The sequence below is a fragment of the Cataglyphis hispanica genome, chromosome 5 (genome assembly GCF_021464435.1).
Source record: "Cataglyphis hispanica isolate Lineage 1 chromosome 5, ULB_Chis1_1.0, whole genome shotgun sequence".
In the NCBI taxonomy this organism is placed as follows: domain Eukaryota; kingdom Metazoa; phylum Arthropoda; class Insecta; order Hymenoptera; family Formicidae; genus Cataglyphis; species Cataglyphis hispanica.
Genome location: NC_065958.1, coordinates 2582435 through 2596754, shown reverse-complemented (window position 1 = coordinate 2596754; position 14320 = coordinate 2582435). Strand labels below are relative to the sequence as shown.

The window sequence follows — 14320 nt, the reverse complement described above, 5'->3', positions numbered from 1 at the left end:
TCGAGCCTGATTGTTTCTAAAACTTCCTTTTGCTCGATCAACGCAAACTATCTCTCATTTTGATTCCCGCTATTTTTGCAAATATTTTTTACATTTCAATCTGATTAGTCTATCTGATACGCATTTAAGGTTGTGTTCGAAAATTTACTTGTCGGGTGGAGTGGTGTTTACTCGACGAATTAGGACAAAAGGAGCAAACATTTCTTTATTCCGATTGGTAAATTATATTCTACTCGACAGATCGATTTTTGAACGCAACTCTGAATAGACCAATTAGATTCGATCACAAATGTAGTTTGCTTTGTTCGGATTGTAGCCAATGATCGTCGAGCTAGACTTTCAAATGCGAAGTAAGCAGTTTCGCGAAAATAGCGCGAATCAAAGCGAGATCGTGTGGCGTTGAAAAGAGTGTTTTAGTGAAAAGTCATTTCTGATTTAATAAATTTTCGATAGTGATATCTTTCAATCATCGTTGCATCTCATTTCACTACTTGTGCTGCATCGTATTTATTAGAAACAATGGCAGTGCAACCTAATCAGCAGCTCAGTATGGGTATGAAATTGCTAACCAACATCTTACACAGTACACTTCTATTGTGTCTTTCAATACAACTATTTATTTCAGACCCTCCCACACAACAGAGCTTTGTTAGATTTTTTAAGAATCTTCCAGAGGTAAGCAAACACATTATTATAATATAAATTTTATAATTATCAAAATATCTTTTATTTTATTTATTATATTTCCTATTTTCTATAATTTATATATTGGCTACATCTAATGTTATTCATCAATGTTTTTTTACTGTCTAAATGTGTTTAGTTTATTGAAAGATTTTGTTCTACATTATATCGATAGACATAGTAAAAATTAAAGAAAAATTAAAGCGCAATATTATTTATAATAATTGGAGGAAAGAGACTATTCTTACTGTTATGTTATATAAATATTATTTTTTTTAAAGTTAATTTTAAATCTATGATTTATACTGATTCTGAAATAAAGTATATAAATTGTTTAGCTTTAGTAAAGATATACAAACACAAAATATTTGAAATTTTTTATTGTAATTAAATATCAATAACACCTAAAAATATAGTTTACAAAAAAGATTGAATTTCTATTTGTGTAAATATTTGTATTTTGTTAATATATAAGAAACAAATTGCCAAGTTTAATTTTCTCTTTTGCTGATAATTTTTTCTTAACAATATTAAAGAAAAAACAGTGTGATTACGATTAACTTTTCTTTGTTTGTATTTATATCTTTACTAAATTTTATTTGTATCTGTATATGAATCATTAATAAATGATAATATTTTGTAAAAAGATATATAGATCTCATGTGAAAAAACACTTAAAGATATAGAATATAAAATTTGTATTTTCTGTATCTTGATATTATACAAAAGGTACAGACTTGACATATTTTTACTTACAGAAAATGTATGTGTGAAAAATATCTTATAGTAATATAATGTTTTATAATACTAATTCAGAATATATTAAAGTGATAAACTTGTGATACCATAATTACATGTTTCTTGTCTTTGTCTTGATATCATTAGTAACTGCAAATGTTACTGATAGTTACTCACAAATGTAACAATGTATAAAATGTATTCAATGTATAAAAAATCAGAATAGAATTTTGTTATGCATAAATAAGTAATTTTTAAATAGTAGGAAGAATATGAAAGATACCTAACCGAAGTATTCTTTAGCTTTTTCCTTAGCTTTATCATATGTTCTGGTTATTTTATGTCCAAGTCTACTCCAGAAAGATGGTGGTGCTTCCACTGTCATATCCTCTGTTATCTGTGTTGTAATTTCTGTCTTTTCTGTTGTAGTTGCATCCCTAACATTTGATGTATTTGCTACAGGCAATGTATTTGCTACTGTCCATGGTATTATCTCCTTTGGCTTTTCCCTGATATCCCATGGGTCTTCACCAGCAAGCGGTGGCAAAGTAGCACTGGGATTTGGCGTGACTCTCCTGTAAATGTCATCGTTACGTGATGCATCATATGGCCCTCCGCCGTATGCTTCCAAGATTCGCGACTCTATTTTGTGTTCTGTCTGTTCTGTAGTTTGCATCGAAGTCTGTTGCAAATTTTGCAACGGTATTACTCTTAATGGGGTTTGTTCAGAATTCTTATTAAACTGACTGTCAAAGTGAGGTGTCTCAGTTTGTTGAAATGACCCTAGCTGTTGATTATATTCATTATGTTGGGCTTGCGATGTTTGAGAAACATGGGCATCTTCAAATGTATGCTTATCTTGTGTCTCCTGTTGACTAAAGTCAAATGGTCTTGATTGCTGTTGTTGCTGTGTATCCTCCATTTGCTGCGACATCGAGTTGACATTATGATGCGGATAACTGTTGTGCGAACTTTCGATGTTAGTTAGGTCGCTTGGATGATAAGTGTAATGCCACTGCAGTCCTACTGTAGCATCGTTCGATTTATGTAGCCAATGCAAACGATCCATGTTTTCTTTTTCGTTGTCAAATATACTGCTTGTTTGACTTTGTGCATTTAGAATGTTCGATCTATGATCAGATCTGGAATGTGTTAGACGACTACTGTACTGGTCAGCTTTTTCTTGGAGATTATCTATATCAGCCTCCGGGTTTACTTCAATCGGTTCAAAAATATCGTCGAGATTCGTATCTGTTCCATCCGTATGCGATGAAATGGAGTCGTGTTTCTGATATCGTTGTCTCGGCTTTGGTTTTGGTGCCGGTTTTGTTGCGAATTGACGATCATCGTCATTAGTTTGTTGAGTAAAATCTTGCTCCGTTTTCTGCGACATACCCGATTGCCATTCTAACTGTTCATTATTATTGCTATAGGATGGATATTGATATGATTGTTGTGAAAGATCACCTGCATTCCAACCATCTTGTTGAGAAAAATGTTCCGAGTGTCGAGTATTGTACTCTGGCCAGCTAAGTTTTTGAGATTGCTCTCTTTGTTGTCCATATTCCAAGCGTCCTTGCTGCGTAAAATCATCAAATCCTCCAACGTGTTGGGTTAAGTCTTCATTCGGCTGAGTAAAATCTTCTGAATATTGACCGATTTTTGGATTATTGGATTGTTGCTGTCCAAATTCTAATTGACCCATTGTGTGTTGTGTAAAATCATCGTGTCCACTCGTATGTTGAGAAAAATCTTCACTGTCAAATTCCTCTAAATGTTGATTTTTTGGATTGGTAGGTTTATCTGTTGATTGCAATTTTAATTTACCGATAATTTGCTGCGTTGAGTCTTCCAACTGTTGATTATTAATAGTCTGCTGTCCGAATTCAAGTTTACCGTTACTCGTTTGCTGCGTTAAATCTTCGGATCTTGTAGCTCGTTGCACAAAATGTTCGGTTTGTTGCTGAGTATCATCAGTTTGTTGTCCAAATTCCAATTTACCTACCGTCTGTTGTGTATAATCATCGGATCCCGCTATCTCAAATTGTTCAGTTTGTTGCTTTAGATTCTCCAAATGTTGATTGCTAACAGTTTGCTGACCGAATTCAAGTTTACCACTTTGTTGCGAGAGATCATCATAATCTTGCTGCATTAATTGTTCATTGTGCTGTGTCAGATGTTGATTATCAACAGTCTGTTGCCCGAATTCGAGTTGATCTTCTGTCTCTTGCGTGAACTGTTCATTTTGTTGTGTTAAATCCTCTAAGCGCTGATTGCCGATAATTTGCTGTCCAAATTCGAGTTTACTTGTTTGTTGCGTGTGATCATTAGATTCTTGCTGTGAAAATTGTTCGCTATGCTGTGTCAGATGTTGATTATCAACAGTCTGTTGTCCGAATTCGAGTTGACCTTCTGTTTCTTGCGTGAACTGTTCATTTTGTTGTGTTAAATCCTCTAAGCGCTGATTGCCGACAATTTGCTGTCCAAATTCGAGTTTACTTGTTTGTTGCGTATGATCATTAGATTCTTGCTGTGAAAATTGTTCGCTATGCTGTGTCAGATGTTGATTATCAACAGTCTGCTGTCCGAATTCGAGTTGACCTTCTGTCTCTTGCGTGAACTGTTCATTTTGTTGTGTTAAATCATCTAAATGTTTATCACCAACAATATGTTGCCCGAAATTGACTTTATCACTTGTTTGTGTGAAATGATTAGATCCTTGCGTCTGTTGTGCCTGTTCACTTTGCTCTGTGAAATCATTTAGATGCTGATCGTCGACAGTTTGTTGGCCGAATTCGAGTTGACCTTCTGTTTGCTGCGTAAAATCTTCATCGTGTTGTGTAAAGTCTTCTGATTGCTGATTACTCGCGTGTGTCAGATCCCATTGTTTCGAATCTGGTTCAAATTCCTGATTCTGTTGCACGTCTCGTTTGTATTTTCTGTGGTATCTACTTTCGTGTTGATAATGTTGGTGAGACTCCTCGGTGCAATCTGCGTTGTGTCCTCGCCCCAGGTCTAAAGATGATCCGGCAGCGACAAGTTGTTGTCCCGTTGAGCCAGTTCCGTATCCGGAACTGTAACTACTTCCGACACGAGAGTCGTATCCATGTGCGGTGCTATGATAACGACCACGTTGCTCATTGTATGCATCCCGATCATAATGCGCTCTACTGCCAATCCCGTGCGACGTGAGGTCCGCGCTACGTTCGGGAGCTAAATTTCCTCCGTTGTGACTCGAGGAACTTTGCCAGTGTTCTTCCTGGTAGTGTCTGGTCTCATCTCGTCTGCCGGGATAAACACTATAAGTCGGGTTCGGGTTGTACACGCGTTCGGTGAGGAGTCGATTCTGCGCCACGCCAGACTGATGCACACCCGAGATTTCCGACCGTTGGATTTCATCTACTTGACGTCCGCCCAAATGCGAGTAACTCGCCGATTGATAATTACCTCCAGTAACTTGCACCGGATAACTGAGAGACAGAGGATTCGATTGTGGAATAGGATGCGCTCGAGATACATAAGTCTCATGACCCTGATAGGTCCTTTGGCTTTCCGTGTCATAAGTAGTCGGGATGGGATATACCGTTCGTTGTCTTCCTGTATCAGCAATTTCCGTCTGCTGTTGATCGGTATAGTGACGGACAGTTTCAATAGATGGGATGCGCCGGTAACCTGATAATTGCTGTTGTCCGTAAGAATTTTCACTCTCGGCAGTCTGGAGATCATTGCTGTGGAAGCTATGAACCGCTTCCTGAGCTAGACCTGTGGTGCTGGCGGTATGATGATGAAAATCTTGTCTCAACTTTTCAAGTTCTTCGTGCACATTCTTCTGTAGTTCGCTGTGTAACTTATTCAGCGTCGGCGAGACAGCGTCACCTGATGTACTGTAGCTGGAGGTGTAATTTTTCTTATAATAACGGACTTTTTTGGGCCCGGATACATATTGGCCTTCCTCCTCAAAGACGCGTCCGTGACCACCGTCGGTCCTATGAGAATCTACTCTGCTCCAATTTTCCGGTGTGGTCTCTACTGTTTGAATGTTAACTCCGTGTTGTTGCGAATGTCCGCCGTATTCCCCAAAATCCTCAAGTCTCTCGCTTTTACTATCGATTCTTGTAGACGATTGTTGACTATGCATTCTACTGTATCCGCTCTCCTTCGTAACCTGTCCTAACTGCGTCCCAACCTGGGACTCGAAATGTTGATTACTTGGAATGTGTAATGAATCATATCTATGTTGGCCACTTAACTCTGTTTCCCCATCTACATTACCCGTGCCGTAAGATGATGTAAAATTCTTCTTGTAGTACCGTACTCTCTTTGATCCTTCCACATACTGTCCCCGTTCTTCGTGAACCTTGCCATGTCCGCTATCCGTATTGTACTGATTACGTTCGGTCCAATTTCCTGGCCTGGTGTAATCATAATTATTCAAATTTGTACTACCTTGAACTAAACCCGCATGATCCTGATAACCGCCCAATGTAGCGTGGCGGCTTTGATAGGATGTTCGATAGAAGTCGCAAGATTCTATGCAACCACTTGGGGCGGTTAAAGTTTGGGCGAACAAAGCAGATAAAATGACTATCTGTCTTATCGCCATAATCCTCATCCGATCTCTGAAGTAAAAATAAATTTTTAGATAAATATATTTTTTGTACTTATTTCTTTTTATTATTATTATTATTGTAAATATTAATTTTTTAGATTTATTATATTGCAAAAACTATTTAAAGATAGTTCTTAATTAATTAATTTAATTCTTTGAAAAATATATTTAAAACAAATACGCACATACACACACAGAAGAAAATATACTTTTTATTAACTATTTTAAATTTTTAGGTGATGCAATTGTCTATGTTAAATAAGAAAGGCAACTTCTCCTTCATGACACAAGCTTCATGACAAGAGCAAGTAGCGAGAAAAAAACAATCTGTACATTGTAGTTTATTTCTTGTTTTGTTACAAGATTAAAGCTTACAATTCAATATCTCGCATTCACCGATAAGTTTCATTCGCACACACTTCATTCACACCTTTTGCTACGGAAGCGATTCTATATTTTATTACCTTATAATGGAAGAGACGCGCTTACAAATTCAATTGTTAATGTCGAGATGTTCTCACTAACACTGTAGGCTCACGTATAGCTGAAAGCAGATTACCGCAAATCCATTTATGTTCTCTCCCCCTTCTTCCCATCGATGATTCCTCGAGCACTTATACATATATTAACGATCTTTTATTTTTATCCATCGCGAAAGACCGAGATTCGTTCTTATCGTACACAATTCTCGGTAATGTAAGATTGACGTTCTGTCATGGACGTATAAGAATATTCCTATTTCATCAGTTTTGTGATATATTTATTATATATATTATATACATATATAATATCGTATCGCACACATATATTATTGGTATCTGTTGTCCTCTATAAAAATTAAAGTTACGAATCGTATTGCTTTTTCAAGAGTTAAATAAATTTCTTTTACAACATGAATACTTGTATTTTTATTATAAAAAATATAGGAATTATAGGAAACATTCTTCATGTATAAAAATAAATGATTCTATAAAATTTTTGTAAACTTCTTTGTCATCATATATTATCATATATTAAAATTAATTGCATAGACAAATCCGTTGTATTATAAGAATAAAGGCTTTAAAGGAAAAAAATTATTATAAAATAGAAAATAGCAAAACATAATTATCGCTCAACTTGCTTGTAAATTGATCACGTTCAGATGTATCCTGTTGAATTAATTCTACCGCAACATCTTGACAAATAATTGATTCTGTTCATATATACAGCGACAAGTATAATTCAATGATTTCCAGATAGCGGCTATAAGCCGCATTTTTCCATATTAGATTTGATGCGTCATCGATTAAGTCATTCTGAATTTGTAACATCTACAATGATCAGATTCACTTTCATTCAATAATACCATGAATAATTTCAAGGTCGTTGTTATGTAAAGGTCGTAATATTTGTATTCTTTGTGATTGTACTTTACTAGAATGTAATAAGAAAGAGAATATTTTTTCGAAAAAATATGCGAATAACTGAATTTACTCGAGAAGACAATAGAGGAGTAGGTGGCCTACTTATTACAGAAATTACTGACTTTCCTAGAATATAAACCGTGACCTTTTATCATGCTAAGGGTGAATAATATTTCCACGATCGTGACCTCAATATATGGGTGTCATTGAAACTGTTGGGGCATTCCCCATTAAAAGATTAATATGTATGAAGAGATGGGAAGCAGTTCTATCAAAATACTTTCCCTCTCATTAAGAGATTTATGTCAAATAGACTATTTTATATTTTTACGGAATGTATCCGTATCATTTATTTACTAAATTGATATCTTTCACATACACAAACATATATTATTCGCGTATCTTTTTTTTCTTTATATAAATAATATGTTATTAAGAAATTATTTTAAATATTTATATCAATAATGATTATAAGATATTTTTATGAGAATAAATTATGTATAGTTGACTCTTATTTTATATTTTTGACAATATTTTATATAATTATTCATATATTTCATATAATTATTATAGAACGTTGTATATTAAAAAGTTTTAAGATTTATAATTTATAATTAACATACATTCAACATATATTCTCAATAATTCTAAATAAATTAGATGGAAAATACGTTTGCTTACAATTCTGTTGAATTGCAAAATGAAAGAATATAATGAATAGAGAGTGTTTAAAAAATTTATCTTGCAATTATCTGCAAAATTTTATGCGTTGTTTCGACGCCAGTGTACACGTTTTTTTAAATTCCAAACTTCTATAAAATCGCATGCGTATCGAAGCTGTGACGACCTGTGAAACTTTGACCTCTTGATAGGCATGACCTATAGATACGTTACAAATTCTTTAATTTCTCGGAGAAATATAAAATATAATATACTTTTCACACAAATAGGATTTCACAATGCCAAATATTCGTAAAAGCATTTGCTTCTAGTACATTTTTCAGAAACGAAAACATGCATATGGCGTGTTTAATTAAAATAAGAACGTGAGAAAGTCAAATAAAAATATTTTATATCAAATAATTATATCTTTTCATCTGATGGAATGTCTTTATTATAAATAATATAGTTTTGTTTGTCTATATAAATTATCTTATACTGTGATATTTATACTATGATATGATTATATGATACATTTTTAAAATCATATGGAGATATGTTTTTGAATATAAGAAATTATATGTTAAGAAGAGAGTTATCTTTATTTTTATATATAAAAATATATATAATATTAATAGTTTTTATAATTGAGACATTATCTTAAAAATTATATTCTTATCTGTAGAAGTTTGCAACGTTACGCAAATAAGTCAAGGATAAATTTTAATGACGGCTTATATGTGGAAAGATTCAATATATAATATGCAGAATGACATACTTTATGCTCTCAATTTGTCATATGAAATATTTCTTGAGAAGAGTTGAGAAAAAATTAAATGAAAAGATGTAATATACAAGTTTTTTCTGTACATTAAAAAAAGAAAAAGCTCACAGAAATTTTTAATGGATAATAAACAAGTCTGCATATATATATATATATATATATATATATATATAGTAACAATTTTATGTTTTCAGAAACTTGACACGACGATACGATTCTTCAACAGGTCAGACTATTATACATTGCATGGAAGTGATGCTCTCTTTGCTGCACAAGAAGTATTTAAAACAACGTCTGTTTGTAAAATGATTGGAGCTGGTAAGCATCATTTAAAAACCCAACATTTAAAAAGAAAAAAATCCTTGCACGAATTATTCGTTATATTTGTTGAAGAGGATATTTTCTGTCCTAACTACAGATATTTCTTGAAGCAATAATCCCCATTTTCTATTCGCTTTTGTACTTAAAAAAATCTATATATTTTCCACATATAAGATTATACAATTAATTATATAAATCGTATAGAAAATTTTTTGTTACAATAATTAATAATAAAATTACAATCTTTTTTCTGCAGATCCACATAAGACGGAAGGAGTCATTCTCAATAAAGGCCATTTTGAAACATTTGTGCGTGATTTGTTGTTAGTTAAGCAATATAGAGTTGAAGTCTATGTAAATCAAGGCTCGTCTAAAAATCAAAACTGGGTCTTGGAATATAAAGGTTCACCCGGAAATTTATCTCATTTTGAAGATATTTTGTTCGGTAATAACGACATAGCTGTGGGTGTATCTGTAATAGCTGTAAAACTAGGTACGGAAGGAAAATCCAGAGTAAGTTTATTCTGCTTATGGTTATATATTTTTGTTTAAAATTATATATAACATAAATTATATATAAAAGACTTTATATTAATTATAAATTTTTTTAACATATAGCTATTATAATTTTTTATATATTATGTATAACATACATAACATTATTACACATATTTACAAAAATATATATATATTTAAAAATTATATATAGTATATATAAAATAAAAAAATATGAAAATAAAATTTGATTTTACTTATATGTATAAATTCATAATATATCTAAATTTTACAGGTTGTTGGGCTAAGTTGTGTAGATGTCGTTTCGACTTTAATTTTAGTCGCCGAGTTTCAAGATAACGAATCGTTTTCGAATTTAGAATCACTTATTGTAACTCTGGCTCCAAAAGAATGTTTATTAATTCAAGGGGAAGGAAGTTATGAATTTCAAACTCTTAAACAAGTATGTAAAAATATGTTATAATATCAAATATATAAAATATTGTATAAAAAATGTGAAGAGAGAGTGCCACGCACTTTAAAAATTTTAATGTATAATATTGTGTATGTAATATTTTTATAGTATAATTTATATTATTATATTTTTTTAGCTAATAGAAAGAAACAATACAATGGTCACTTTAAGAAAAAGAAATGAATTTTCCAGTGATTCAATCATAGATGACCTAAATACATTAATAAAATTCAAAAAAGGACAGAAGCAAAATGCACAATCACTGCCTGAAGTTAATTTAAATCTAGCTATGTCTGCTACTTCTGCTCTCATCAAATATTTAGATGTAAATGTTATTAGTTTTATTTAGAAGAGATTTTTATTTATATGTAGAATATCACATTTTTATTACAAATTTTGATGATATATTCATTAATAAATTTGATGATTTTCTTTTTCTAAGAAAAACAAGATTTAATAGAAAGTGTAATGGAGAAAGAGAGAGAAAGAGAGAGAGAGAGAGAGAGAGAGAGAGAGAGAAAGCATATAAAACAAGAACATCCTATTTTCAAGTTATTTGATATAGAAAATTTTAAAAGAACAAATAACGATTTTGTATAAAATTTATATTAAAGAACAAGAATGATTTAATCATCAAAATTTGTAATAAAAATAACATTCTACATATTTCATATAGCTGTGATGTATTCTTATACAGTAATTATTTGTTAGTTAACATCGGACGAAGGCCATATGAATCAGTTCAGTCTAAAACAAATGGAGCTTTCGCGATACATAAGATTAGATTCTGCGGCAATAAAAGCTCTTAATATAGAACCGCAGATTGATGGGGCTTCTAACTTGCACGGAAATCCTGCCGCTAGCGTCTTAACGTTGTTAGACAAATGCAGGACCGCACAAGGACATCGTCTAATTGCGCAATGGGTTCGACAGCCCCTTAGAGACTTGTCTCTAATAAAGGAACGGCATGATATCGTTGAATTATTAGTACAAAATAATGAATTAAGATCCGTTCTTAATGATGATTATTTAAAACGTATACCAGATTTACAACAGCTCGCAAAAAAATTGGCTAGAAAAAAATCAGCATTACAAGATTGTTACAAGTAAGCTATCGTTTATGCGAAAATGACGTTTATCATCAAGATTAAAACAAAATATTAATGTATATTATGCACATAGGGTGTTCTGAAACCAATAGATTTTTTTTAACAATTCTCTGCTTAATTTAAAGTCCATTTTTCATTTTTCTTAGTGAAAATACCTCGACATTTTTACTAAGAAAAAATCTTAATTGGCCAGAGAATTTATTAAAAGGACATTCAATGATTTTTGATAATCTACAATAAAAACTAATACCAATATACTTATTATAATATATGTATTTTAGAATCTACTTGTGTGTATCATATTTGCCAAAATTATTAGAACAACTCTCAACAGAAGCAAGTGTGACAGCACTGAAAACAATGATAATAGATCCATTAAAAGAACTGATAGAAGATATGGATAAATTTCAACAGTTGGTGGAGCAAACAATCGATTTAGATGCTGCTGAAAAGGGAGATTTTATGGTTAATCCGGGATTTGCGGATGATTTCAAAGGTAATAATCTTGAATTTTTATTTTAGCTTGAAAGTCACATAGAATGTCTGCAATAGAATGCTTTAAAATGAACTATACATATTAAAAATATCAGACTATAAAGAATTTAATTTACTTTAAACTCGATGCATTTGTGAGTAAAAGAAAGAATCTATATTTTTGTCATAAAAAAGATATATAGAAAGAAGAATATATATATATATATATTTCGCAATATGTATATAATGAATACAATAAATAAATAAATATATATAAATTTTGTAAAAAAAAACAAATATAGAATTAAAAGATGCCATGGATGAAACAGAAGAAAGGATACAACAACAGCTTAGTAAAGCGGCGGATGATCTTGGTATGGAAGCAGGGAAAACATTAAAGTTAGAATCTAATCAACAATTGGGATATTATTTTCGTATCACGTTAAAAGAAGAGAAAATTCTTAGAAATAATAAGCATTATACAATTTTGGATTCTAATAAAACCGGTGTAAGATTCCGAAACAGTAAATTGAACGAATTAAACGACGATTTTATAGTCGCTAGAAATAAATATCTGGAGAGACAGAAAGATGTTATTGCAGAGATTATAGGAATCGCAGGTTTGTATCTCTTTTTATTTGAACAGAAGTTATTTGTACATGCACTGAAATATAATATTAATATAACTATTATTAATTTTTATATTTGTATAGCTGGTTATAGCGAAACAATGCGTACTATTGGTAGTGTGCTGGCATGCCTCGACGTTCTCACAGCGTTTGCTTCCACGGCAGTAAGCGCTAACAAGGTGTATGTGCGTCCCGAAATGGTCCCGAGTGAAGAAGGTGAATTGAATCTTATACAAGTCAGACATCCATGTTTGGAGATGCAGCAAGGAGTAGATTATATTGCCAATGATATTAATTTTAAACGAGGTATGAATTCAATGTGTTCCAGTCTTATAAAAATAATAGAGATGGAATTTTCTTTCTGTGGTTGATTTTGATTTATATTTTGACATATTTTATGAGAAAAATAATTTCTTTACCACAAAAGAATTTTTATGTCATTCATTCTTTATAGATCAATACCATTTTTGCATCATTACTGGCCCAAACATGGGAGGTAAAAGTACTTACATTAGATCTGTTGGTGTAGCTGCATTAATGGCACATATCGGTAGTTTTGTTCCTTGCGATAGAGCGACTATATCATTATTGGATTGTATATTAGCTCGAATAGGAGCTGATGATTCTCAATTAAAAGGATTGTCGACTTTCATGATGGAAATGATAGAAACTGCTGCTATTTTGAAAGTAATTTATGCCATTATAAAAGTTGTTAAAAAAATTATAATAAAAATAATAATTTGTTATACTCAATATTATATTTTATTTTCAGACAGCAACATGTAACTCTCTTGTAATTATTGATGAGTTGGGTAGAGGGACGTCTACTTATGAGGGTTGTGGTATAGCATGGTCAATAGCTGAGTAAGTATATGCCAGAACTTGTCATTATATAAGATTAATATTAAAATTATTTTATTGTATGCATTTTTTTAGACATTTGGCAAAGGATATTAAATCGTATTGTCTGTTTGCTACACACTTTCATGAGATCACTAGGTTAGCCGAAGAAATATCTACTATACAGAATCATCATGTTACTGCTCTTGTCGAAGATAATAAATTGACATTACTTTATAAAGTAAAACCAGGGATTTGTGACCAAAGTTTTGGTCTTCATGTCGCTAAAATGGCTAATTTCCCGTCAGACGTGATAGAAGTATGTATTTGATATATATAAAATAATTGAGATATAATTGATGAATATTATAATTTTTACATTGTGTATAAAGTATATATTATAATCTTTCCCCCTTTTTTTTTTTTTTTAGTTTGCCAGAAGAAAACAAGCAGAGCTTGAGGATTATCAAAGCGTAGTTTTTGAAGGATCCAATGATCCCCACAAGAAACGAAAGATTATTCAGGTACTATTTTTTTTTTTATTATTGTTAATCAATATTATTGATGATTAAGTGAAATCATAAATCATGACGTTTTTTTATACATGGTTTAATGTGTTACATCCAGTTTAAGAGTTTATTTTTATTATATTAATAAAAACAGAATTTATACATTTGCGAGCTAATAGTTTTAAAACTTTCTAATATTGTTGCAGGAAGCTGAAACACTCATTTCACAATTTCTCAAAAAGTGTAAAACCGTAGATCTATCTTTATCTGATGCTGATGTAGAAAGTAAAGTATTATCAATGAAGGAAGAAGTACTGTCTCATAAGAATCCTTATATTAAAGCATTACTCGATGCTTCTTCTTAATCAAATTTAAATATTGTAGAAATCCCTTTGTTGGGGATGTTTAAAAGAAGAAAAGGAAAAAGAGGGGAAGAGAGAAAAATAATAACACGCAAACAGTATTATTTTTATAAACATTTTCGTTCATTAATTATACATTTCCCGTCCTCTGAAAGACTATTTTTATTAAAAAGAAAAATATTTAAAAAATTATATTAAAATTTTGTCTTTTTATTACTCCTGTTT

General features: G+C 31.6%; 2 protein-coding genes across 4 annotated transcripts; one reads left to right on the top strand and one right to left on the bottom strand.

Annotated features, from left to right (window-relative positions):
* The first annotated feature begins 404 nt into the window (after positions 1–404).
* LOC126849665 (DNA mismatch repair protein Msh2) lies at positions 405–14301 on the top strand. 2 transcript variants are annotated; one of them, XM_050591717.1, is made up of 15 exons: positions 405–553; positions 626–675; positions 9076–9199; positions 9459–9715; positions 9993–10160; positions 10309–10497; positions 10884–11278; positions 11563–11777; positions 12058–12375; positions 12469–12690; positions 12839–13071; positions 13157–13248; positions 13321–13543; positions 13656–13748; positions 13940–14301. In XM_050591717.1, exons 1-15 carry the CDS (start codon positions 520–522, stop codon positions 14096–14098), a joined length of 2772 nt encoding a protein of 923 aa, XP_050447674.1. In that variant the 5' UTR covers positions 405–519; the 3' UTR covers positions 14099–14301. The 2 variants fall into 2 exon arrangements, with proteins under 2 accessions (XP_050447674.1, XP_050447673.1); XM_050591716.1 differs by having other exon boundaries at positions 520–675.
* On the bottom strand, positions 1368–6661 carry LOC126849661 (uncharacterized). 2 transcript variants are annotated; one of them, XM_050591702.1, is made up of 3 exons: positions 6496–6661; positions 4024–6041; positions 1368–3831 (listed from the first exon to the last, which is right to left on the bottom strand). In XM_050591702.1, the coding sequence occupies exons 2-3, from the start codon at positions 6032–6034 to the stop codon at positions 1706–1708; spliced, it is 4137 nt and encodes a 1378-aa protein (XP_050447659.1). In that variant the 5' UTR covers positions 6035–6041; positions 6496–6661; the 3' UTR covers positions 1368–1705. The 2 variants fall into 2 exon arrangements, with proteins under 2 accessions (XP_050447659.1, XP_050447658.1); XM_050591701.1 differs by having other exon boundaries at positions 1368–6041.
* Positions 14302–14320: the final 19 nt, after the last annotated feature.